Consider the following 26,425-nt stretch of genomic DNA (forward strand, 5'->3'; position numbering starts at 1 on the left):
TTTTATGGTAAGAGACCTTGTATCGGGCAGAAAAACATTCCTTTTTCTTCTCCATCTGCTTTGCTTAGACTAGGAAGAGAAATGTAAGGCGGGGCTGCATTTGCTGTTAGTGTGTGGATAAGTGCATTTATCTTGAGAGTCTAGTACTAGTCAATCTAAAGAACCTTGCTGGAATCCAGGATGGAACTTCAGTCTTCCTATTAAAGAGAATTGGAGGACTACTTCTGACAAATTTTGAATAACCTTTGCCCTGGAATGTTGTTTACAGCTTAATGCCCATTGCTGAATACTGTGTCATATAAGATAGAAAAGGATAAATAAGCTGATGTTAATACCTGACAGGGGAAAACATGTAATGTGATTATTCCTTAAGCTGTAAACTCATTTTCCTCTGAAAAATATTCAGAGGAAAATGAGTTAGTGAATGTCACTTTTATATTATGTTCATTAATTCACCGTGCTGAGGAAAGAAATAATCTTTCAAGAATTAAATTTAAATAGACCCACTTCTGCCACATAGTAACCATATTTCTAATCCTTATATATGATTGATTTGGGACAACCTGAGAGAAGATGTTTATGTTGATAGTTGGCATGGCAGTCAGTGTAAGGAGGTTGATTTTTTTCTAAATAATATTAAATGCCATTTTTAGTAAAACATATTTGTACCAAAGTTTGAATGGACTCCTATCTAGCTGTTTTGTTGATATTGAAGAGTGTCTTAGCATTAAATTGTGTTGCTCTACAAAATTCTATAATTTCAATTTCTGATAGTTTAGTAATTAGTCCTGTGATTAGGATACTGAGGTGCAGCTTTTCAAGCAGTTGTCTTTGACTTCTTGGGCCTCTTTTTAGGAGGGAGAAATTAGAACAGCAGGTTAAACCAGTATTTGAAGAAGCGGATGTGTATAGTGAAATTTGTTTAGTAGAATCAGAATTTTTATTTCAGTTAATATTGTATATAAAGAAAATACCTCTAAAATGAAAATTACCTACTATTCATGCCTTTTATTTTTCCACAGGAAAACGTTCAAAGTAGATGACATGTTATCAAAAGTAGAGAAAATGAAGGGAGAGCAAGAGTCTCACAGGTATTACCTGCTCATATTTTTATCAATAAGTCATGTATGGCTGTCAATGAGGGAACAGGATAAAAGGGAGTGATTATTACAAGGTATAGTACCCTGCCACATGAGTGCAATGTAGCATCCAATTAATATTTGATGTATATGCACTCTAATAGTTTGAGTACTTGCAAAATATAAGAAATTGAGAGCATAAAAGACAAGGTTACAAAGAATCTGGCTTTCTGTTGGGATAGACTTTCCAGTATTGCTACTGTTCGTATTTCAAGCACCTTAAGCGTCTTTGTTAGCTTTTAAAAAATAAAAACAAACTTGCGCTTAACTGAGTTGCAGTGTCAGCAACTGATCCATGAAAATTATATTTAAGCAGTGGAGAAGATTTTCATGGTCTTTATTTATAAAAGATTCTGACTGTAATATTCTCATTTTTCCTGTGATTAGTTTCTGCTCTTCTTGCTGCTTTCACAGGTTCTTTTATTCCTGGTCTTTACGAAAAGAAATTAAAATTTTCATTGAATGAATTTAGCAACTTTTTAAATATTGAAGTGCCTGTATTTTAGAACTCTGTAATTTACTTTTACAGTGCTCTTAATAAAATAAACTTATTTTCTAGGGCTGTGGGAAAAAAAAGCAATCAAAAAGATTAATCGCATGATCAAACCATAATAGAATACTGTTAATTTAAATATTTGTGGATGTTTTCTACATTTTCAAATATATTGCTTTCAATTACAACACAGAATACAACATGTACAGTGCTTACTTTATATTTATATTTATTTTTATTACAAATATTTGCACTGTAAAAAAAATATATTTTTCTCAATTCCCCCATTGGAAGTACTCTAGTGCATTGTCTTTCTCATGAAAGTTGAATTTAGAAATGTAGAATTATGTGTAATAAATAAATAAAAACTTGAATTCAGAAATAAAGCAATAAAGCAAACTTACAGGCCTACAAGTCTACTCAGTCCTGGTGCTTGTTCAGCCAAATGCTCAGACAAACAAGTTTGGTTACATTTGCAGGCGATAATGCTGCCCGCTTCTTGTTTACAATGTCACCTGAAAGTGAGAACACACATGGCACTGTTGTAGCCACTGTCACAAGATATTTATCTGTGAAATGTGCTAAAGATTCATGTGTCCCTTCATGCTTCAGCCACCATTCCAGAGGACATGCGTCCATGCTGATGACAGGTTCTGCTCGCTAACAATCCAAAGCAGTAGAGACATCCATCTGAGTCAGATGTCACCAGCAGAAGGTTGACTTTCTTTCTTTTTTGATGATTCTTTTTCAGATTCTATAGTTTCTGCATCGGAGTGTTGCTCTTTTAAGACTTCTGAAAGCATGCTCCACGCCTCATCCCTTCAGATTCTTAAACCTTGGATCGAGTGCTGTAGTTATCTTTAGAAATGTCACATTGGTACCTTCTTTGTTTTGTCAAATCTACAGTGAAAGTGTTTTTAAAATTAACAGTGTGTGCTGGGTCATCATCCGAGACTGCTATAGTATGAAATATATGGCAGAATGCGGGTAAAACAAAGCAGAAGACTACAATTCTCCCCCAAACAGTTCAGTCACGATTTTAATTAACACTTTATTGTTTTTTGATGAGCAGCATGAGCATGGAAGCATGTCCTCTGGAATGGTGGCCGAATCATGAAGGGGTACATGAATGTTTAGGGTATCTAGCATGTAAAGACATTACAATGCCGGTTACAAAAATGCCATGCGGACGCCTGTTCTCATTTTCAGGTGACATTGTAAATAATCAGGCAGCATTATGTCCCGAAAATGTAAATAAGTTTGTTTGTCTTTGCAATGACTGAATAAGAAGTAGGACTATGTGGACTTGTAAGCTCTGAAGTTCGACATTGTTTTGGTTTTGAGTGCAGTTATATAACAAAAAAAAAATCTACATTTGTAAGTTGCACTTTCACGATAAAGAGATTGCACTCAGTACTTGTACGAGGTGAACTGCAAAATACTATTTTATCATTTTTAGAGTGCAAATATTAAAAATAATATAAACTGAGAACTATACACTTTGTATTCTGTGTTGTAATTGAAATCAATATATTTGAAAATGTAGAAAAACGTCCAAAAATATTTAATACATTTCACTTGGTGTTCTTTCACTTAACAGTGTGATTAAAACTGCAATCATTCATGATTAATTTTTTTGAGTTAATCATGTGAGTTAACCATGATTAATCGACAGCCCTATTAATTTCATTACCTTTAATGGCCTTTTCTTATTCTATTATGGTGCTTGTTGTAGTGAAAGCTGTTCATTAAAGATTGCAGGATTTCCACCATAACCCTCTATTCTCATCTGCTGGGCTAGGGGAGAGAAAACCTCCTTTGGTCTGAGGCTTTTTGTTTGATCCGAGCCCACATAGGTACATTTTAAAAAATTTTATATGCTTCTCTCAGCAGTGCTTGAACTGTTGGGTGTGGGGGGAGGGCTTTTCTTTAAAGAAGCATTTAAAAAAAAATTTATGCAGAGAAGAAAGAAGGCTGATCTTAAATTGTGAACATCATATTTGACTTGCTCAGTGAGAATTATTGCTGTGCATTTGGGAAAAAAAATATGGTATTAAGCAATGAAATGGTGGGTTTAATAAATGCATAGCTAAATTTAGTAAGTTTTGCAGTTTGGCATTGTGGAAGTAAGCAAACCAGGTGAGTTTAAAATGTGGCATTAAGAAAAGCATACTTGTGTAGATTCATGTAGGTGGAACTAAACATTTCTAAAGAGTGTAAAGGTTTGAATCTAATTTTTTTTAAAAGCATTTGGATCCTTTAGAGCAGTGGTGGGCATCCAGTGGCCAGGATGGTAATCCACTGGCAGGCTGCAAGACAGTTTGTTTACATTCACCATCCTCAGGCAGAGCTGCCCACAGCTCCCAGTGGCCACGGTTTGCTGTTCCCAGCCAACGGGAGCTGCGGGAAGTGGCAGCCAGCATGTCTCTGCATCCTGCGCTGCTTCCTGCAGCTCCCTGTTGGCTGGGAATGGTGAACCGTAGCCACTGGGAGCTGTGGGCAGCCGTACCTGCGGACGATCAGTGTGAACAAACTGTCTTGCAGCCTGCCAGTGTATTACCATCCTGGGCCACAGATTGCCCACCACTGCTTTAGAGTATTAGCTTTATTTTGTTTCCATTTTGATCTTGTACAGCAGACATTTAAAATAGAGTAAGCTGTGCATCTTCCTGCTCCAGTAGAAGTATTTGAGATGTCAGCTCTTACTTGGCAAGGTCTGACATCATAATTGGAAAACTTCAAAGTTGAACATAGCAAATCTAAAACTTGGAGTGACACACTTCTGCTTATTTTGACATTGTGATGGTTGTAGAAAAACGGATATTCAGGTAACTAGTATGTTGTCTCCATAAACCACAATCAGTTATTGACATAATGGCCAACAGCGGGCAAAAGGTCTTTGAAACATAATTTTATTTTGGTTTTCTATATCCAATTAATAGCTTAATTGATTTCCAAAGAAGTGTATCTGGACTGACTTTATAACAAATTACAGTGCAAATCAACTTTAAACAGCTCAGGTATAAAACATTGGAAACTTTAAGAAAATGAAAGTGGCTCTTAAATAGCTAAAAATAGTTGCACATCCTATACCTATCCTGAGCAACTTACTGTAAGTTTATAGCTATACTCCTGTTTTTATAAAGCTGCTTTCTGCTGTACTGAAAGACTCAGACTTGAGAGGGAGAGTGAAACTGACTGCTTGCAGAGAACTCTCAAATGCAAAAAGTAAACAATTTTTAAAAATATCTCATCACTCAATTAGTGTTTTGTGACAGTAACTGATAAAAGAAATCACACTTCTTTGAAAGTAAGTTGATATCTGTCCCATTAACTGTCAGCGTTTTGGAATGTGCACAATATATACTTCACTTGAATTTGACTTGTATAGGTGAACTGAAAATAAAAATCCTCAAATCAGTAATTCATGCAGACTTGTATTTTAATTTAGTTTCCTATGTTTACTTTCCATACCAGATTGGAAGGGTTGGATTCCCTTTCATCTGTTAATATTGCAGACATCTAACATATGCAATAAACACTGCTCCTTTCATTAAGTATCTGATGTCTCAGTAATTACAATTGCACTTAATAGTTTCAATTGGAGACCCCTAAAGATTTTGCTGGTGATTATACATTTTGGTTCCAGCAGTATTCTGAGATTCTTGACATTGTGACCATTTTGCTACTATTAAGCATTTGGTGCACTATACTCTAATGAACAAGAATTGTAGTAGAGGCCTCACAGTTTTAGTTGATGGATATCATAAGTACAGAACACTTCACCATACTCTCTCAATCCAAAAATATTAAATCTGTATTCATTAATAGAGCAAATGAATAACATATAAGCAGTTGGTAGAAATTATGATGGGAAGACACTAAAGCATACATTGTACTTCTGAGGTTTTAGGTGCAATTCCAGTGAATGAAAATTAGAATTTCTTCCCTATCCTAAGTAAGACATTGAGCTACCTTAGTATTTTAGGAAGGAATATGGTGGAATTTCATTAACGCTTTTTATGAATGTCCACAGTAATTATATTGCTATGGGGTATGGTGTATCCTGATGAACAGGTCACATTTAGTTCTTTGTGCTGGTTTTATATTCTTCAGTGCAAAAACTATTGATAATCAGCTAAAACATTTCTATAGGTTGTGTTTAATTTATGAAATTTTATGCTTTCTATAAATTATGGAATGGAGCCAGACAGTGGAAAGATTGTAACATGCGTGACAAACCAGAACATTAAAGAAGCTTTTTCACAAACTGAGGGTATGTCTACATCTACAATTTTGTAGCGCTGGTTGTTACAGCTGTATTAGTACAGCTGTATAGGGCCAGCGCTGCAGAGTGGCCACACTTACAGCAACCAGCGCTGCAAATGGTGTTAGATGTGGCCACACTGCAGCGCTGTTGGGCGACTTCAAGGGGGGTTCGGGGAACGCGAGAGCAAACCGGGGAAGGAGACCAGCTTCACTGCGGTTTGCTCTCATGTTTCCCGACCCCCCCTGCAAACCGCAGGGAAGGAGACCTGCTTGCACGGGGGTTCGGGGAACGCGAGAGCAAACCGGGGAAGGAGACCAGCTTCGCCGCGGTTTGCTCTCGCGTTCCCCGAACCCCCCTGCAAACCGCAGGGAAGGAGACCTGCTTGCTCGGGGGTTCGGGGAACGCGAGAGCAAACCGGGGAAGGAGACCAGCTTCGCCGCGGTTTGCTCTCGCGTTTCCCGAACCCCCCTGCAAACCGCAGGGAAGGAGACCTGCTTGCACGGGGGTTCGGGGAACGCGAGAGCAAACCGGGGAAGGAGACCAGCTTTGCCGCGGTTTGCTCTCCCGTTCCCCGAACCACCCTGCAAACCACAGGGAAGGAGACCTGCTTGCTCGGGGGTTCGGGGAACGCGAGAGCAAACCGGGGAAGGAGACCAGCTTTGCCGCGGTTTGCTCTCCCGTTCCCCGAACCACCCTGCAAACCGCAGGGAAGGAAACCTGCTTGCTTGGGGTTCGGGGAACGCGAGAGCAAACCGGGGAAGGAGACCAGCTTGATTACCAGAGGCTTCCTCAGGTATGCTGGGATACCTGCTTATTCCACGGAGGTCAAGAAAAGCGCTGGTAAGTGTCTACACTTGATTACCAGCGCTGGATCCTCTACACCCGAGACAAAACGGGAGTACGGCCAGCGCTGCAAACAGGGAGTTGCAGCGCTGGTGATGCCCTGCAGATGTGTACACCTCCTAAGTTGCAGCGCTGTAACCCCCTCACCAGCGCTGCAACTTTGTGATGTAGACAAGCCCTGAGAATCATTCAAATGTGCTTTTTGCACTCTTCTTTATAGGCCTCTGAGGGAAAGTATGTTTTGCAAAGTTTTGTAAAATATTAGCTGAAAATTGGTTATGAAGCACATGTGCTACATTGAAATCAGCTTATTTTGGGAATTCTGTAAATCAATAACTAAACAGTTAGTTTATTCACTAATCCAGTTAAATTCGTTTTGGTTACAATTGTGTATTGTAAAAATATTGCTTATTTCAAATAAGCCAGATGGATCTCTGGTTTCCAAGGATTGTTCTGTGACCTTACTGAAGCAAAATATCCAAGTTTTAAAATACATTTCTGTTTGGCCTAACACCAAAATGTTTTGCTTTGCTCTCTCTACTAAACTTCAACTTTTCAAAATATAAAATCAAGTCCTCATCCTCCTGATGATGATGCAGTCTGGCACTATAACATTCTTTCACTCTGATGTAATATACAAGTCAGTGCAAGCATTGTCTTGTAAATACTAAAGCAATTGGGGTACTTATTAAAACATCAATAGTTTGAGAATTTCAGGAAATACTTGTCATGCACTGACAAAGCACCTCTAGAAAAGTCTGTGTTCTAGGGTCGATTTGATTTTTTTTAACTCAAAGCCATTTAAATCAAGCAGGAAATCTTGATTTAAACCTATTTTTAATTTTTTTTTGCAATTTTATTTTTAAATTATTTTTCTAAAGAGAAGTGTTAAAACATGTTGATTTACAGTGAAATTTAGCCTTTACACTAAATATGGTGGTATTTTTTGCTAACCTGGAAGTATCTGTGTCTCTCTCTCTTTCTTAAATAATGTCTATTAGATACTTGATTTTTTTTATGTAGAAAATGCTGAATGATATGTTTCTTTACTAGATTTTTTTTACTTGTGATTTGTCAAGCTATACTTGGATGGAAATTAGAATTTTAAAGTGTACAAAACTAGCTTTTTTTATTAAAACTACTTTAAGTATACCAGGTGCATAAAAATAAAACAATTATCAAAATATATTCTGCATTTAAAACTAAGCAAGTATTATCTGTAGTTAGTGAATTGAACTGAATATTTCTGGTCACCATGTCCTTCAGTATTTTAGGACAAATAGATGTCATCCTCTTAACACCTAGGTTTATTCATACGTTGGAAGAGGGAAAACAAGCTTTCCTGCTCTTTCAGCTTCCCGTCAGTTTTTAATTTGAGTGACATAGTCACAGAACTGAACTAGCTGAATAAACTGAAATGAAAAATATATTCTCTCTGCAACTGCAGAAGAGGCTGCTGTTGTCAAAAGCTGGTTTAGCACTTCAGCAAAACTCTGGTTCTAGTTGCTTAACCAATGACTTCCACTAGTTCAGTGGTTTGATTTTCATTAAAAGTTTGGCAGCAAGTATGTATTGCTTAATATTATAGTATGTTTAGACCTTAACATAGATTATCAGAATTTCAAATTTAACTTTAAATAGTTTTGGGGAAAAGGTAAATTAAAAATTCAATTTAAATCTGTTTTTTTTTTTAAACCCATCAATTTTATTTATTCTGCTGGGTTCTAAATGGTTCTGGAGCCTCACGGGCCATACTGGGGGGAAAAAAATTGAGTGAAGTTATTTAGGATTCCCAGCTGCCTCAAATTAAATGATTTGAATGCTGTTGTGACTTATATGGGGCACTATCCAATATAACAATATTTCATCAAATATTATAGATTCTGTATGTAGAGGACTTAAGCATATTCAGATTTTTAACGCCTGGTCATAGAGTGACAGCTATTTCTGGAATAATTTCATTTTCATTTTTCAACCTTATCCAAATATATTAAATTACCTCATTCTGAGTTTAGTAAATCCACCGTATTCAAATCTTAAAGTAGTATAATACGAAAAGCAGGATGATCTGTGTAATAAACTACAGTAATATAAAATACACAGTAATCAAACCATTAACTGCGCATGTGGGAGGTTGTATGTGTATTAAAGGTGGGGCTGCTAGTCCCACCTATTAAGGTTGACCATCAGTTGTCATAAGATCCGATTTTCAGTTGCTAATAATTTTACCTGACTTCAGAATTGTGCCTTTTGCTATCCCATGAAAATAGTTATAAGCAGCCTTTGAAAAACTGTAGGTCACGTGTGCTTAGTAGGGACTTCTTGGATTTTAGCAGCTAAATCTCACTGCGCATGCTTGAGCCTCTCACAGCTCCTCGTGCTCACCAGATTGCACATGCCATTGCCACAGTGACTGAGTATGCTTAGCCCAGGGCTACAGGTGAGAGAGCCAGACTTTCTCTGTAATGGCTGCTGCGGGCTGGAGCTGGCCAGTGGAACTGTGAGCAGGGAGCCTGTCATGTCACTCAATTAACCACCTTGCTGGAACCCAGGCTGGAGGAGGAAGCAGTGTGATTGGAATGCAGCGGGGACAAAAGCCAGACTGGGAAGAAAGAATGGAGTAAATTATGACAAGGAGTCTGGGGAGGTTTGGGGGAGGGGGATATGGAAGGCTGAGACTGTTTAGGGGAGCAGGGCTGGGACTTGGAGGCAAGGTGACAGAAGAGTGACAAGGCGGTTGGGATGGCTTTCAACTGCCATAACCATGAGACAGTCCTTTCTGTTCCTGCAGTCCCCCACCTTATACACCACATGTCTTCTAACTTCAGCAAATGAAGTAGGGATTTTACAGATAGCAGCCTCTCTTTTTACACAGCCCTGATTCATTCCCAGGGCAGATTCATCCTGTGCACTAATACTGGGGCCCTGTGGGGAAAATATAGTATGTGGCTATGTAATGGAAGACTGTATCATAGTGCTTATGCACAGGCAACTCTAATTCTATCACTTCCTAACTTTTGAGTGCCTGACATTTCAATCAGAATGTTCTTTTAGCATAGATTTTGTGTGTAGTATATTACAAAATACACCCTCAAACCCTTGTCTTCAGGCACTGAGTATTCATACAGAGTATGGCTACACTTGCACTTCAAAGCGCTGCCACGGCAGCGCTTTGAAGTTTCGAGTGTGGTCGCAGCGCCAGTGTTGGGAGAGAGCTCTCCCAGTGCTGCACGTACTCCACATCCTCTATGGGTATAGCTTGCAGCGCTGGGAGCCACGCTGTGCCGCAGCGCAGCCATGCTCCCAGCGCTGCGGCACTGTTTGCACTGAGGCTTTACAGCGCTGTATCTTGCAGCGCTCGGGGGGTGTTTTTCACACCCCTGAGTGTGAAAGTTGCAGCGCTGTAAAGTGCCAGTGTAGCCAAGGCCTAAGGTAGTGGTCAAACCCTCTGCCTTCTGAAAATGCTGATCCACGCAGGGGTACTTTTCTGTATGCAAAGAAGTTTGTCTTAAAATTTGCATCCAGCTCCTATATTATATATGCTGAAGCTCTGGAAGTTACTTAGTGAATAGGAGACAATTTATTCACTTATTGATTATAGATCTGATTCTGGTTATAGATTGATTCTGAGGAATAATGTACTGAATAACCTGTGATTTTTTTGAGGCAAAAATACCTATGTATTCTAACAACTTTTTTTTTCCTGTTTAGCTTGTCTGCCCATCTGCAACTCACATTTACTGGTTTCTTCCATAAAAATGGTATGTCTGTTAAAATTCATTATACTAGATTATAATGTATAATAAACCTCTTAAATTCAGTATTGGTGGTACACTTGAGCTGAATAGATTTGCCATATATTAAAATCCCAGATGTTGGTACAGTGTATTTAATTGCTTTGAGCTCAACTATCCGACTAGCACAATACTTACATATTTTTACTTTTTACAATAGAAAAATGTGTACCTTCTCATGTGTACTTTAGATAAGTGCTTTGTGACATTAATACTAAGCAATAAAATGTTGCAGACTTTCACTGAGTACATGCAGATTCTATTAAAAGCTTAAAGTCTTTGTCGTGCTTTTAAACAGTTATTAATAGATAAAAGTAGAGTTGTTCTCTTTAAGCAAGCATCCATATGGAATTCTTCAGGTTTTCTTGGGAATTTGAAGTGGAACAACAAAACCCAAGAAATGCTAAATTAATATTTCGAGGTTCCACAAAGTTGGAAGAATGTTTTCATTGATATAAAATATAGTCCAGAAATGAGACTGAAAATGCTATACCTAGATCTTTAAAGATGAATTGAAATAATCTTATATTTTGCTAATGATTTACAATTGTAAATATCTGTATGTATAATATGTGCAGCCTTAACTTCACAAAAAGTTAAGAGTTCTTGAACTACAAGACCAGAGTCGTGGTTCTGTTTCTCCTTCAGTTAGAACAGGAAGCTGTGTTCTTTGCCATGCTTTAGATATTTATTTATTAACTCTTACATACCCGAACTCAGTTCCATGCAGATAAGTAAAAGAAGATGACTTCAAAATATTTTATTTTAAAACATATATTTCCAACTTTTAAAGGAACACATATTCTATTAATGACCTTTTTTATATTATTCAAAAAATGTTCAGCTCACTTAAAGATCTGTATTTTTAGTATTGGTAGTTGTATCTCCAGACATTTATGCTCTCTGAACATTTTGTATACTTTACTTGGCCTGGAAATTGTTCCAAAATACACTTAAATTATGGTTAGTAGCATCTGGATTTGAAAAACTATTTTGTCAGTGAGAAATAGGAATTTTGTTTTGGTGAATGCGTCTTGCTCCCTTGATCTAGGAATAGTTCTGAGTGTTCTTTTTGTGGATTTGAAGAGGAATATTCAAAGAAGAGTGCTGGTCCCACTGCTGCCCTGATTCCATTTGGGAATACTCACCTTCTGTTTATTCCCTCGGGAATCTTTCAACTTGTTGCCTCTACTGTAATGCTTTATCATGGAAGCAACAAGGAGATCAGGGACCCCCCCCATACCCTGTGGTGAGAACAGAAGCAAAAGAAATCATTGTTTGCTCCCCAGGGCCTGGCAGATGATGCGGGTTGGGGGAAGGAATGTATAGTGCTGTAGTCTAGCTTCAGACACCTAATGATCCATTCCTCCCTCGTATAGCCTACGGACAACATCTAATGGGAAGCACACTATACACAACTTCAAATAGATGATGTATAGAATGGGGATCCATGGGTGCTCTCTAAGGGCCCTGCTGTCAGACCCTGTCTTTTAATTTAATTTCTGACTTAGACTCCCTGTGTTAGTAGATTTGAGCAGATTTTTCAAGCTGTTAGAATGATTTATAGCAAATATGCTATGACTGTTGGTAATGTGACTGCACTGTTTAACCATGAAATCCTCATACACTGGTGCTGCTATTTCAGTAGAGGACTATGCATAGTGAGAACAATGATTGCATGTTCATCCTAAAGAACATCTCTCACGAGCAGTAGTGAATACTAAATATAGAAAGTTTTATGACAGACTAGCCATTGACATGCTTTTTTGGTGTGATAGTAAAAATGATTCCAGAAGCTCTCAGAATAATGCTAACTATTTTTTAATTTGCAAATTAAACACACTATGGTTTTTTTGTATATGTGCTGGTAGGTGATATTTGATAGGAATGTCTTTCTGTGAACGTTGTACATACTTGCCTGAACAGGATTAATTTTCAAATTAACAGCGAAAGAGTCTCTTAAAACTAAAAAGCAAGTAAATCCATTACAGTTCTTAAGGTTGCTAATATCCCTGTAAGTAATTAAAATTTTCAGATGCACTACCAAGGTTGTTACTAAATTAAAAACAAATCATGCTTGTTCAGTGTAAATATAATGCCAGTAGGAAGGCTAGTTAGGAGACACAGGGCATGGTCTCTAGTATGCTCACAACTCTTTGCTGTCTCATCTGTTCTGATAGGTGTGGTTGAACATTTTACTTGGTGTCTGAGACTTTGGCTTTGGATGAGGGCTAGTTGGTTTAAGCTTAACTCAGATAAGACTGGGTGTATCCTGAGCTAATAGAGTGGGGATGGCAACTAGAAGAAATGGGCAGATTATGAAAGTCCTTTGATTGTGAAACTGAGTAATAAACTGGATATACTGCTGCAATTTTAAGTGTTAGCATCTAGCTGTCACTGATGGTTCAAGGTAGCAGCTTTGACCAAGACTGCCTGTCAAATCTGTGCTGATCAAGAGCAAAACCTTATTTTGGATGTAGACCTTTCTACAGTTATCTGCCTTTGTTGTCGTCATACTATTGTGATGTTCTCTGGGTATGCATCTTAACTCTTTAGAAACTAAGTTAGTGAAGAATATGGTTGTCTGGTTCAGTGGTGCAAAATGCAGAAAGCACATTGTAAGACCATCTGTTTCACTGCTTTTCATGAAGCCATGGTGTGAGATGTACTTTTTTATATAGTGGGTGTTGTGGCAGTTTTTATTTTGGCTGGAGTTAGCGTGGGTAAATAAATTACTGGGTTTGGGATTTTTTTAATCTTTTAGTTATATTTGTATTTACACAAGCACCTAGAACCATGAATAGTGCTCTGAAATACATTTGCAGAAAAAAATATTCAGATGAGTAAAAAAGAAAAGAATTGGACTTCAGGAATGTTGCCAGTTAGTTTAATAAGGATTTGATATAATGCAGAGGTTAATTTACTTAATAACTAGCAGATCAGTAAAATAGACTAGTTCCCACTACATTCAAATTGTCTGAAATAGTTGTATTTTACTTTATCATGGTTCTAAATTTCAGTTTTAAGAGAACAGCGTTAGATCTGAAGAGATCTGTTCAGTGCTGGACTGGTCAGTCTATATTGCCAGAGACTGAACTTGTCTTTCAGAAAGTTCATCTTTAAATCATGTACAAAGTAAAATTTAAAGTTTTCTTACGCAAAACACACATTCTAAATTAATGCTTTCTTGTTAGAGAATATCTTATATTCACAGGATGAGGCCTTTATTTATACTGTAAATGTGTTTTGACACAGATTTTTATTGGCATTGCTGATCATACTACTGGTAGTAAACACCCTGAAGATTACATCAATTGGAAAATCTGTAGCACAGGGATTGTAAAATTATTTATTTTAAACTGCATTTTTTTTTTCAGTTCTCTTGGTCTCTGACACTCTTCTTGGGGTTGATATTTCTAACTGATGGCATTTGGGTCCTTGGCAAAGATGCAAAGTAAATTGTAGATTTGGGAGGAGTAAATAAGAATTTTTTATGGGAAATTTATGTCACTCACCTGAAACGAGTTTTCTGGCTTTTCTTAACAAATCCACATTCACCCTTTCTTTCCTATTGCTTTAGAAGATTGTGGTTGGTGAATGTTCTACTTTGCCTCTGGGCTGTACTATGAACCTGTACAGTACCCTCAGTTACAGTTTTTAGTTATAGCCGTATTGGGTACATGTTTATGATGTAAACTGTATTTTGGCATGTGAATCTGTGAGGGAGACCTATTTGGATAACTCCAGTTATAGGTAAATTATTCAGTTTTTTTACTGGCTGTTTCCTTTATTTAAAAGGAGAGTTGAAACTAGAGTTGTACTTTACTAATAACCAAGAGCTAAAAAAAGACCAATGGAAGTGAGTTTGGCCTGTTCTGCTTAAACTTTCAAACATTACAGATCAACTTACATTTTCAATCTGCTAATAATGGAGTACAAAGTAAAGTTCTTTCTCAAGATGAGGAGCACTGAAATTTCAGTGAGCGTGTGACTTTAGAACTTTGCAGTAAGTCCTTGTTTGTGAAAATGGCAGTGATTTTTAAAAAAAATCTCCAATAAACTTATGGCACTGAATAGTTATTTTTTCAAGACTTAAAATATTTTTCTGTTTAGATAAGCCATCACAAAACTCAGAGAATGAACAAAATTCTGTCACCCTGGAAGTACTGCTTGTGAAAGTTTGCCACAAGAAAAGAAAGGTAACATGACTGGAGAAACATTTAACAAATATTAAAGTGCAAAGCTTAATTGATTCCTAAACATCTCTTTATCCTCCAGGTTGGTAATGTTAGTTAATGACAGCATGATGCTTCAGTTAAGAGATTAAATTGATCTTAAACTTACATTACTACTAGAGAACAGTACCTGTCTAAATTACTTTCTGTTGATTATGGATGGAATTTTCAAAAGCACTTAACATTGGCTTTATTCTGCTCTGACTGAAGTCACTGGGAGTTTTACCACTGATTTCTCCAAGAGCAGAGTTGACCAGTACTGAGCACTCTTGAAAATAATCTTGTAGGAAAAGCTACTTAACTTATGGATGCTGTCTTTAATCTAGACATGTGTTTGGAAGGAAATTAACTTCTCACTTTCCATTTTTGCCTGCCAAGATATTTTGGAGTATATTTATATATTAGGAGGCCCAATTTTTATTCATTCAACTAAAGTTGTAATTCTCAGGATGATTTCTTGCAGATCTTGAAAAATCTGACTAAGTGGTAAACTTTTCCTCATGAATGTGGGTGGGCTAAGACTGCATCAATAAAAAAAAAAATGTAGTTTGCATTTAAAACATTGTTACTCGCTTGTATTGTTACGAAGATAACTTACCAAATATAGCATGTCTTTCTGAGTTTGCATATATCTGTGAACAATATTGGCTAGGCACTGAAATGATTTACACGGGATAAGGTCCATGCTCCGTTCTCTCTCTCTCTCTCTCTCTCTCTCTCTCTCTCTCTCTCCCCCCCCCCCCCCCCCAAAAAAATGGGGGAAAAAAAACTGTGTGAAGAGTGGAGAAATGCAGTTTTTTCTTTTGTAGCATCAGTTAGGCTGAAAAGGAGTACACTAGTGGAGACCTCCTTTCAATTTGTTAGATGTGTTCTAAAGCTTCAGATTTCTAGATATGTAACAGCTGAAGCCCAGTGTAAAAGATGGTGTCCCAAATTGAGTCCAGGGACAGGACTCTGGTCTAAATCTTAGCACCCTTTCTTACCACCTCAGAAGCTGGACTTCTCACAAGCCACTGCCTTTGACTTCGCTGGTGGCCACACCAGCACTCGTATTCATTTTAACTACGCCACATGCATTTGTATCTGCCCTGACTAGTAAGTGGGCTAAATCTTTTCAAGCTTTTTTCTCCTGAATGAAACCTACTTTAAAGTATAATGACACTAGTGGAGGTTCTCAAATTTCAAAGTTGTGTTCAGCTTTATTTCATATAATTTAGTCTCCTTGTACATCTCACCTAATTTGCTGTGTTTTTCAATCATCTTTTATGTAAAAGACATTTTCAATTTTTTGTCCTGTCACCAATCTAAATCCATATTTCTAATTTATTTCCATGTATTTTGTTTACATTGTGGTGATGTCCAGAGGCAGAATAAACTAGGCATTGTACAAAATTATAGGATAACTGCTGTCCTAAGGAGCTTAAAATCTTTTGTATTCCCCAGTCATGTGCAACCTCTTCTCTTCCTTTCCTTGCTCCATTCTGTATTCATTTTTTTACATAGTTTTTCTGAAATATTTTTGTTTCACAAATTTAGTGTACTACAGTAATTTGCAGAAGCCTCTGTGAGTTAGCTTGCTACTTTAATTATACTTAATGCTACATCCCGGCTACCAGCAAATTTCACTTCTTGAAATTAGCCAGCCAGATAATTGATCTCCAGGATCAGTCCAGACTAATGTTAGCCAGACATTTCCTTATATACTCTTAAATCCCTCATGACTATGGAAATGTGGAAGCCAAGTTGTAAATCTGTTTCCATTTAGGTTTAAAATTAGGGAAAGTACTTTGACTGAATGTTTTTAGAAGCCAGACATTCAGATCTGTTTTTAAGATCTGTCCTATAATTCAACGGTGTTTGTTACTACTTAGGGGTGGACAAGTAGAATGATTGGAGCTACTGTTGATTATTTTAAATAGAAATTTTGTTGTGAGTTTAATCATTCTAAAGGTTTCCTGCCTTGTACAGCCAATATGGCAAAGTGCTTCATGTTTTGTTTGGGAGATACTGCATATGGCAAACCCAAGTGGAGTAGTTCTTTATCTCCCAAACATTTCATTAAGAGCACTTTGTAATATTGGAAGGACAAGATAGGAGAGCCCATACAAAATAAATAAATAAATAAATAAATTAAATAAAAATAATGAAAGTATGTAATCTTTTGTTAAGTAAATGGAATTAAATTGGGACTAAGAACAGCATTACAGTGTTATTGAATGCTGCATGATAGTGTAACAAATTAATCACTTTTCAAAAAAAATGGCTGCTCTTTATACAATGCCATTTTTAACTACACTTTCAAATTTCTGTTTATGCATGCAAAACCTGAGATTGCTGTTTCAGATTGGTAGTTCCTTGAAATTTGAATCTAGTCACACCAAGAGGATGCATTGTTTTAGGCAGCACCATTATTTCCAAAACGATGGTAGAGCAGATAGTTAAATTTTACATATTTTCAAGATAGTGAAGAATTTCCATTTAACAAAACCCCCAAACCGTAAAAACTTTCTTCTATGCAGGATGTCAGTTGTCCAATAAGGCAAGTTCCTACAGGTAAAAAGCAGGTGCCTTTGAACCCAGACATCAACCAAATAAAGCCAGGCAACTTCCCATCACTCGCTGTTTCCAGCAATGAGTTTGAACCCAGCAACAGCCATATGGTGAAGTCTTACTCATTATTATTCAGAGTAACTCGTCCAGGAAGAAGAGAATTTAATGGAATGATCAATGGTGAGACTAATGAAAACATAGGTAAGTTCAGTTTTCGAACTTGCATTTGTCAGGTTTAGCTTATATGTATGTGTATCGTGTTTCAGAACTTCAGGTTGATTAGTCATGCTCAGTAGGATCCAGAATCAAATATGGGTGACTTAATTGGCTTTCATTAGTTTGTAAAGATGTCTGCTTCAGGACAGTACTAGAATACTCCTATATAATGGCTTTTGGTGTAACATACACATGTAATAGCTAACTTTTATCAAGATGTATGGTGTAATGTGCATAAAATAGTAAAGGCTAGTTCTGGCATAGAGTTGATATAAAACAGAACTCTGGAATCTCTTCATTCCTGCTGTTGATTAATCATCCTGCCAAAACACTGCTGGAAGTTACTAGTGACTGAACTAAACGGATTCCGCAGATACTGCCGTGTATTTCATTAACAGAGCAATCTTGTTTTAAAATAAAACCGACTAAATCTAATACCTTAATTTTTTTCAGAGAATTATAGTATTCTAGAGACAGCAAAGCTTTAATGGTAGTTTAGAGAAAAGTATGTATGTATGTATGTATTTATTTTTGCTTTTAATTGTTAAAATACAGAATGAAAAGGGAGGGAGAACAAGGCTCTAATTCTGTAAGCCAGTTTATCTAACACCCAAGTTAAAACATGTGATTAACACTATAAGAATGAGGTGTCCTAAAATGTTACTAGTATTCAATTAATGATAAAGTGCCAAAAAAAAATTGATCACATTATGTTAATCCTTCCCTCTGTTACTAGTTAAAAATCACACAAATGTTATAACTTAAAATATATAGCTGGGTCTTTATTCACACTGACTTCCCAATTTCCTGGAATTGCCTGCATTTTTAACAATTGTATGCAATGTTTGTGAAATGCAGATGTCAATGAGGAGCTTCCCGCTAGAAGAAAACGTAATTCTTCGAATCGTGAAGATGGAGAAAAGACTTTTGTGGCACAAATGACAGTGTTTGATAAAAACAGGTAATATTATGAAAATCAAATGGTTTTCTTTTGTTTCTCATGCACTTTGTTGTTAAATTAAAATCTGCTTTTGAATTTCATTTTTCTCAATTTTTGTATTCTACATTTTCAATGTGTAGATCAGTGGATGGCTGAAACAAGTGTTATTAACTTGGGCTTTGCTGCAAAAGTGTAAACTCCTTGAAAAACTAGTTTGCAGATTTCACAGAGGACACTTCAAATCTAACATTCTTTTATAACCAATGCAGAAAAACATATTGCCTGCTAAAACAAGTTTTAAGATCATCCTGCGGATAATCAACATAAAATCTGTGTCCCTCATCAGTTGTTGGAGGCAGGTATAACTTCTGTTGTCTTATGGACCAGTGACTGCATAATTGGGAAAATAACTCTTTAAGTACAGTAGCTGATATTTTATTTATTGAGAGAGAACTTTCTCCTTACCCTGATGCAGCCACATATACTATTCCATGATCATCTCAAGGATAGATTAGTTATCCGTTACTTCAGTAACACCACAGTAATTGCATATTTCTCCTATCAAAAGCATATGATTTGAGTAACAACAAGCATGTGTAAATATCATTGTAAATATCAGTTCCTATTGATTATGCAGGTTTGTTTAAAGAAAACTGGGTTGTATTCTTACTGACTTGCTTTATTAGGTTATCATAAAACGATTATTAAATGTTTTTGTTTTTATTAAGATAATATGACACTAGTTAGTATACTTAGTTTTTTTTAAAAAGGCACTTCGCACTTATTTACAACTTAAAGCAATCCAAATGCTTCAGAAGATACCCGTTACCGTTACTTTGGTTAAGTGAATACGCCAGTATTCTGTGTTTGTTTTGGGAAAAGTCATGCAATAAATGCCAGTGATAGCAAAGGATGAGATCTGCTTGTGTATAGTCTTAAAATATTGGAGTCTGGGATGAGAAACAATCTGTGTGCTGTGATTAGATGGAAGTATGACTTATTAATATAGAATTCCCTTTATTGCAGTTGGATCCAATAGTCATTCTGCAGGTCATCTAGATCAGTCTCTGAAACCTTGGGATATGACAGTTTTATTTTCTGGAGCATTGGGTAGGAGTTCTTCAGAGTAGAACCAAGCCAAATCAGCCATATGTTCCAGATGAACATGAACAGAATTTGTCCCCTGCAGATTTCTTTGCTTCTGCACAGAAAAATGACTTTCTGATGGCTTTCTGGGAGCAAAGGGAAGCCACAAGAGCGGTCATGCAACCCTCCCCAGCAGTATGTTTCGGGTGTCCAGGTTAGCCAGCAGAGAGAGACATAACTGTGGGGTAGGGAGGTGGAGCTGGGGAAGAGCTGGCCACTGGCTCCTACCCTGCACCAGGCTCAGCTGCTAGTCCTGGCTGTGTTGGGGAGGACTTTGCTCTAAAGCACTATCAAGGTTTTGATAATTGTAACAAAAGATTGAGTTGGAGTTCACCATTACTGTTTGAAGTAGTTTCAGTGGATTTGTAAAGTCTGCTGATTTTTATCTTTTACTTGTGTATGTTGCATAACAGTTTTGAATGCCTAAGTAGTAATTGCCTGCACTCAGATTGAAGAGCTGTTAGAATTCTATTAATTGCATCCTTATTTTGGAAATCTGAGTTTGTCTTGCATTGGTTGTCTCTTGTATTGTAGCCAATCCCTATGCACTAGAAGCAAAAAGTGTCCTTTTTCACTTGTTGGCAAATACATTGTTCATAAGATACTGATGAAGGACGCTTCATGTTCAAGATTGTCTCCCTGTCTTGTCTGTGGAATATCTGATAATAAATGTAATTAATTAACCTGTGAATATTGAATATACAGTGTGTAGCTTGTATCCTTGAGTCCAAATCAATACTCAACTCGCTTACACTAAACAAAGGTTACCCTTAGTTTAGGTTAGTGGTTAGGACTAACAATTAGCTAATAATTTCCATACGTTCTCCTCCTTCAAAAAATGTAAATTAACTGTATCATGTTATGTATGATATTTTGTTTAAAATGCATAGTAGTGCATTTAACTCTATCACAGATCAAAAATATCTGAAAAGTAGTTTAATCTTAAATGTCATCCTTATTGCAAAATCAACAAAATTCATGTTCATATCATGTGACCGTAGGAAGTAGAGTATGAACTTGAACTTAGACTGTTCCCTGTTTTCTCTGATAGCACAGTATTCCAAATTATGAATGTATTTCATATTTAGTACCTCTTTACTTTCTGCTTATTTTTCTGAGTTACAAATGGTTAGTTATTTTCCTTTGTTTTTATTTACCATGAAGTTGAAAATTCAGCTTGGTAAATAAACATTCTTTTTCAGTTTCAGCAGATTCAAATGATGAAAGAAAACATGTTTGCGACTTCAAACATGCTTTCTGTTCCGTTAAAATCAACTTTTCTTCATTGTCAGAGTTGCCAGTTATAGCAACTTAAACTTCCTTTTAAATTTTCCATAAAAATACAAATTAATCATTTATATTAATCATTTGAGGCAAGTGTTTTAATCACTGTTTGGGGCAGAGTATCCAGAAAAGGCAAATATTTAAGATTCAGTCCTCCAGTTGAGATCTCATTTACGTTCCCTGCTAGTCTCCTGTGTTTTCTTTCTGTCCATGTTGTCTTTGTCTTCTTCTAAATCTCTTTCCATTTTCTGAATGGAGTATTGATGGATCATTTCGCGGTTTACCAAATGCCATCAAGAAGCAAAACAAACAGGTCTCTGACGGTTTACTTGCTCTATTTCTAACTTTAGACTAAGATTCTTCCATTATGGTAAACATGTTTCATATCTAAAGGGAAGGCTATTCCAAGTCAATAAGCAGCTATTACAGTATCACATGTTGAGACATCTAAAAATACAGGCAGTACTGTTTTCCAGCAAGGCATGATTCTTTTATTGAATACTGATAAAATGGTTTGGATAAACTCACGTAGCACTTAACTGTTCAGCAAGCAATTTTTAAAGTTTGTTTCTTTCAGACATGGATTATGCATTTGCAACTTTGAGCTGTTGATAAGGATTGGAATGTGGGTAGTAAAATAATAGTGCTCTGACAAGCAAAATATAATATCTTGGTAGGAAGTGAGTACATGGGATTGTATTTTGACATTACAGAATACTTAGGGCTATTCTACATGGGGCATTATTGTGGTTTGGCTACTACTTGTAAAGTATAGTAAGTCAGAGCAGAGTATGGGACTTTATATGCAGCAAGCTTGTTTACTGTAGATTCATTTTCTGGCTTGCCATGCAGTAACATCCCATGTTGACGAGCCTTTAGTTGGTGTTTGTGTATACCTTCAGAAATGTCATAGAAACTTGTGCTGCCATTAAACATTTTCTAGTATATGACTTCAAAATTTACTTCCTAGTCACTTCTCTGTTGCTCCTCCATGCTGTTCAACATGAGTGACAGCAATGAACTTAATAAAATTTTTCTGTGGAAATCTGATAGCAGCAGAGCTTGCATGGCTGACTTTAGAATAATCGTGTTTGAGATGAAATGCTTATACAGATTATGCTTTGGCATTGTCCTTACTTACATTGTTAATATCTGGACAGAAGTGAAAAAGCATAGTATTGTGCTTGAATTGTCTATTCCAGTGGAGACAAAGGTGTTTTGTGGAGTTTTTTGAGAACTTCATTCATTAAACCAACAGTGTTTTTGAAAGATGGCTTCTGAAAATGGCAGTGGTAGTGTGTGGGACAAATTCTTCAGTCTTAGGAGTCCTGATTTGATGTCTTAACTGGAAGGTCTTAATATTAGAACATGGATAATTTGGGCATTTTTTGATGACATTTGGTCAATAGGATTTTCATTTACAGGAAGATTCTCATCATTGCATTAATTTTGCATTTAACGTTTATTTTCTCATTTCACATGTGGTTTTGTGTTCTCTAGGATTTTTTGTCATATTTTGTTGTTAGGTGTCCCATTTTCATCATAGTTTTTGTTTTAGCTGAGATGCAGACTATGTTGTCAAATACACTTCTGTGGCGGAGTTGCATTAGTTCTATGCAGATGAACTACCTTGAGAGATTTGTATGTGCAAGTTTCATTGAAATATATTCACTAGTGTTTAAAATGTCAAATATATTTCAGCAGACAGTGAATAAAATGTTACTTTGTGTATACAGGCGCTTGCAGCTTCTGGATGGGGAATATGAAGTAGCAATGCAGGAAATGGAAGAGTGTCCAATTAGCAAGAAAAGGGCAACATGGGAAACTATACTCGATGGGAAGGTATGGACCATTGTCTCAGTTTACAGAATGCTTAAGAGTTAAGCTGCTGAGATCATTACTAGTCACGCTGATCAATACTGTTTTATTGTTCACTTGTATTCCTCTGTATCATCTCTTGTCTCTGGGCTTATACTTAAATTGTAAGCTTCTTGGGGCAGGAATCCTTTTTGTTTGTACAACTCCAAGCACAGTAGGGTCCTGGTCTATGACTAAGGCTCTTAATACAAATCTTAAATAGTACTCTAACTACAGTAAAATTAAGGTCACTACACAAACTAAACTTGTGTTGAAATTCTCCATTTCTTCAAGTGCTTGCTCGTGTCGTTTCCAAGTAGATGTGTGCGTGCCGCGTGCACAGTCGTCGGAAGGTTTTTCCCTTAGCAGTACCTTCAGGTCGGTCTGGGCGCCCCCTTGAGTCATGCCTTTATGGTGCCACATATAGGTCCCTGCCAACCCACCATCTCCTCAGTTCCTTCTTACTGCCAGTGATGGTTGTTGGAGCTAAGGGTCTTTCTTGCTTTTGCAAGCAATTCCTCTAGTGATTTTTGTATCTTCAGTCTTTAAATAGTTAGTTTTAGTTGTCGTTAGTCTGTATTTGGGGGTTCCCCCCTCCACCCCAGTTTGTTCCCCTCTTGGGACTCAGGATATGCCTTGATCCCAAGGATATAAACTGTGTGAGACCTGCCACAAGCCCATGCCAAAGGGCAATCCCCATTACTCCGGTCTAAAGTGCCTGGGAGAAGCATGTCAAACAGATGGTTGCAGGATCTGCAAAGGGTTTTGTCTTAAAACTCAAGCTCAGGTAACTTCTCATGGAGGCAGCTCTCCATCCCTAACCAGCTCTGGGCTAGCAGAACACAGCACCTCCATGCAGCGCACGCTAGCCTCCGTTAGAGAGGCTGCAGCACAGAGGAAGAACTTTTGGTGCACAAACTCTTGGCACAGTCAGTCCCTGGCACCAAAGGCCGCTGCGGCAATAAGGCACCATTCACATGAGGCACAAGAAGAAAAAGATTGCTCACTCACAATGAGAGCAGCCGGGACTGACAGCGCTGGTAGTGTGCGTCCCATGCTGCGGCACCTGGCACCTGTCTCTCAGGAAGGGGCGCTGTCGACTTCAGGCCTGCAAGGGGGTTTGTCCAGGTTGGCGCTGGTGGACTGTCCTGCTAGAGAGTGCCAAGTGGAGGAGTTAGAGCTCCCTTCCATTTTGGACAATTCGAGGTAGCCAGGGACCTGATGGCCATGATGGTACCGCAGTCCCCCACGGGATGAGATAGACCTCAGGCACTGCAAGGTGTGGTGCTGTTCAGAGGCAAGCCTGCAGTGATGTAGTACCGCTCACGGTCTCCGCGGCACCATCCCGCTTGGTACCGGCATGGGCTCCGTGTTTGGAATCTGAGTCCAATGACAGAGGCATAGTTCTATTACTTAAGGCGCAGTCAGCACCCATTGGAATGGGTGCTGCTATAGACAGGAGGCAGGCTAAGTTTCCCTATGGTGCTATGACTGGGGCAGTGGCAGTGGCAGGGGCCCGCACAATGGCCATTCTGGACCCCGTGGCCATACCATCAGGCCCAGGGTACCTATTTCAGGGACTCACAGTAAGTTTCCATCAGGCATGTCTCTCCACCACCCCAGGACTTGCCTCCCATCCCGAGGCACCGAGATGACGTCGGATACTGGCACTGTGGCTGCCCCCAGCACCAAACAGCGAAGCATCGAGCAGGACGATAACAGGGAGCCAGAGGGTCAGGAGGGCCCAGTACTACCTAGGATGTCGTCATCTTTTCCCAACGAGGCAGTGGCAGGGTTGTCTTCTTTTGTGCTGCCTCCTATTGACAATAGAGCCCACCAGGAGCTGCTACACAGAGTGGCTCAAAACCTAGAGCTACAGGCTGAGGAGGTGGTCAAGTCAGTGGACTCCCTGGTGGACATCCTAGGTCCCGCGAGTCCCTTTTAAGGTAGCATTACCCCTTATAAAAACTATCCAGACCACCACGAAGACCTTGTGGTAGACTTCTGCCTGTATACCCCCTACAGCTAAGGGGGTAGAAAGGTAATATTTCGTACCTTTGAAAGGGTACAAATACCTGTTTACTCATCTACAGCTGGGGTTGCTAGTGTAGCTGCTGCGAATGAAGGAGAAAGAAAGATGGGCAGCAGGGCCCAATCCCAAAATCCATGGACTCAAAAAAGCTGGACCTTTTCAGCAGGAAGGTGTACTCCACTGGGGGGGGCAGGGGGGACTGCACCTTCAAATTGCTAACCAGCAAGCAGTCTTGAGCTGAAACAGCTTAAATTCATGGAATGCTATGACGAAGTTTAAGGAGCTGATCCCTGCAGACTCTAGACCAGAATTTGCATCTGTGGCGGTGGAGGGCAAGGCAGTGGCACGGACCTCCCTGGACATGGCAGACATGCCCACACTGACCATATCCTCTGCCATTGCCATGAGGAGAATTTCCTGGCTTCAAGTCTCGGGTCTTCCCCAGAGGTCCAGCAGATAATACAAGACCTGCTCTTTGATAAGTTGGGGTTATTTTCAGAGTAGGCGGACTCCAAACTCCATAGCCTAAAGGATTCAAGGTCAACGTTGAAGTCTTTGGGCCCACGCACTCCTGCTACTCAGAGGAAGCATTTTAAGCCCCAACCTCCTCTGTTTCTACCCTCCCCAGCCTAGGTGGGACTTCTCCAAGAAGCAGGGCATGAATAACAGATGCAAGTTTCCCCATCTGCTGCCCAATTAGGGCCAGGGCTCAGTGAAGCAGTCCTCTGGCTCCAAGCACACCTTTTGAGTCACTGGATCCTTCCCCCTGTTGTCTAAATTGTCTGTCCCACTTGTACTGTGCATGTGCCCAGATAATCTTAGACTGCTGGGTTCTCCACATGGGATATTCTCTCCAATATTGCTCTTCCCTTCCCTCCCATCCCCCTTCCTGGTCCCAACTTCTTATGTTGGAGGTGCAAACGATCCTAGCTGCAGGAGCTTTAGAGGGGGTCGCTCGGGAGCTATGAGGCAAGGGTTTTTACTCCCAATATTTCCTAATCCCCAAAGCCAAAGAGGGTCTCAGACCCATTCTCGATCTTCAAGCCTCAACAGATTCCTGAAGAAACCGAAGTTCCTCATGGTCTTTTTGGCTGCCATCATCCCATCCCTGGATCTGGGGGACTGGTGCACCACCCTTGACTTGAAGGACGTATACTTCCGCATATCAATAGTTCCGTTCCACAAACTTTTTCTCAGGTTCATAGTGAATCACAGCCATTACCAATTTACAGTCCTTCCTTTTGGCTTTTCAGTGGCCCTTCGAGTGTTCGCCAAGTGCATGACAGTTGTGGCCGCCTTCCTAAGGAGACAGTAGATGCAGGTGTTCCCGTATCTTGACAACTGGCTTGTCAAGGGCTGCCCAAGGGCTCAGGTAGAGGCGTATGTACATTGTCAAAGCTCAATCATATTAAATCTAGGGCTATTGCCGAATGTGCCCAAGCCTACCCTATCCCCAACCCAGAGGATAGACCTTACAGGACGTGTGCTAGACTCCACCCAAGCCAGGCCATTCCTGCCAGAGTCGTGCTTCCAGACCATGTGCTCTATTACAGAGGACTTTCAGTGTTTCCACACCACGACAACGACAGAGCTGCTTGAAGTTGTTCTGTCACATGGCTGCTTGCA

General features: G+C 38.6%; 1 protein-coding gene across 1 annotated transcript in view; it reads left to right on the forward strand.

The window, feature by feature from the left end:
- Positions 1-26,425, forward strand: part of SUZ12 (SUZ12 polycomb repressive complex 2 subunit) — a 54,875-nt gene that overhangs the window by 10,955 nt on the left and 17,495 nt on the right. Inside the window, exons 4-9 of the mRNA XM_050920710.1 lie at positions 1,023-1,091; positions 10,457-10,506; positions 14,653-14,738; positions 17,294-17,525; positions 18,399-18,501; positions 22,647-22,752. Of these exons, the coding sequence (XP_050776667.1) occupies positions 1,023-1,091; positions 10,457-10,506; positions 14,653-14,738; positions 17,294-17,525; positions 18,399-18,501; positions 22,647-22,752 (646 nt within the window). The remainder of the gene's footprint in view (positions 1-1,022; positions 1,092-10,456; positions 10,507-14,652; positions 14,739-17,293; positions 17,526-18,398; positions 18,502-22,646; positions 22,753-26,425) is intronic.

The sequence above is a fragment of the Gopherus flavomarginatus genome, chromosome 12, assembly GCF_025201925.1.
Source record: "Gopherus flavomarginatus isolate rGopFla2 chromosome 12, rGopFla2.mat.asm, whole genome shotgun sequence".
In the NCBI taxonomy this organism is placed as follows: Eukaryota; Metazoa; Chordata; order Testudines; family Testudinidae; genus Gopherus; species Gopherus flavomarginatus.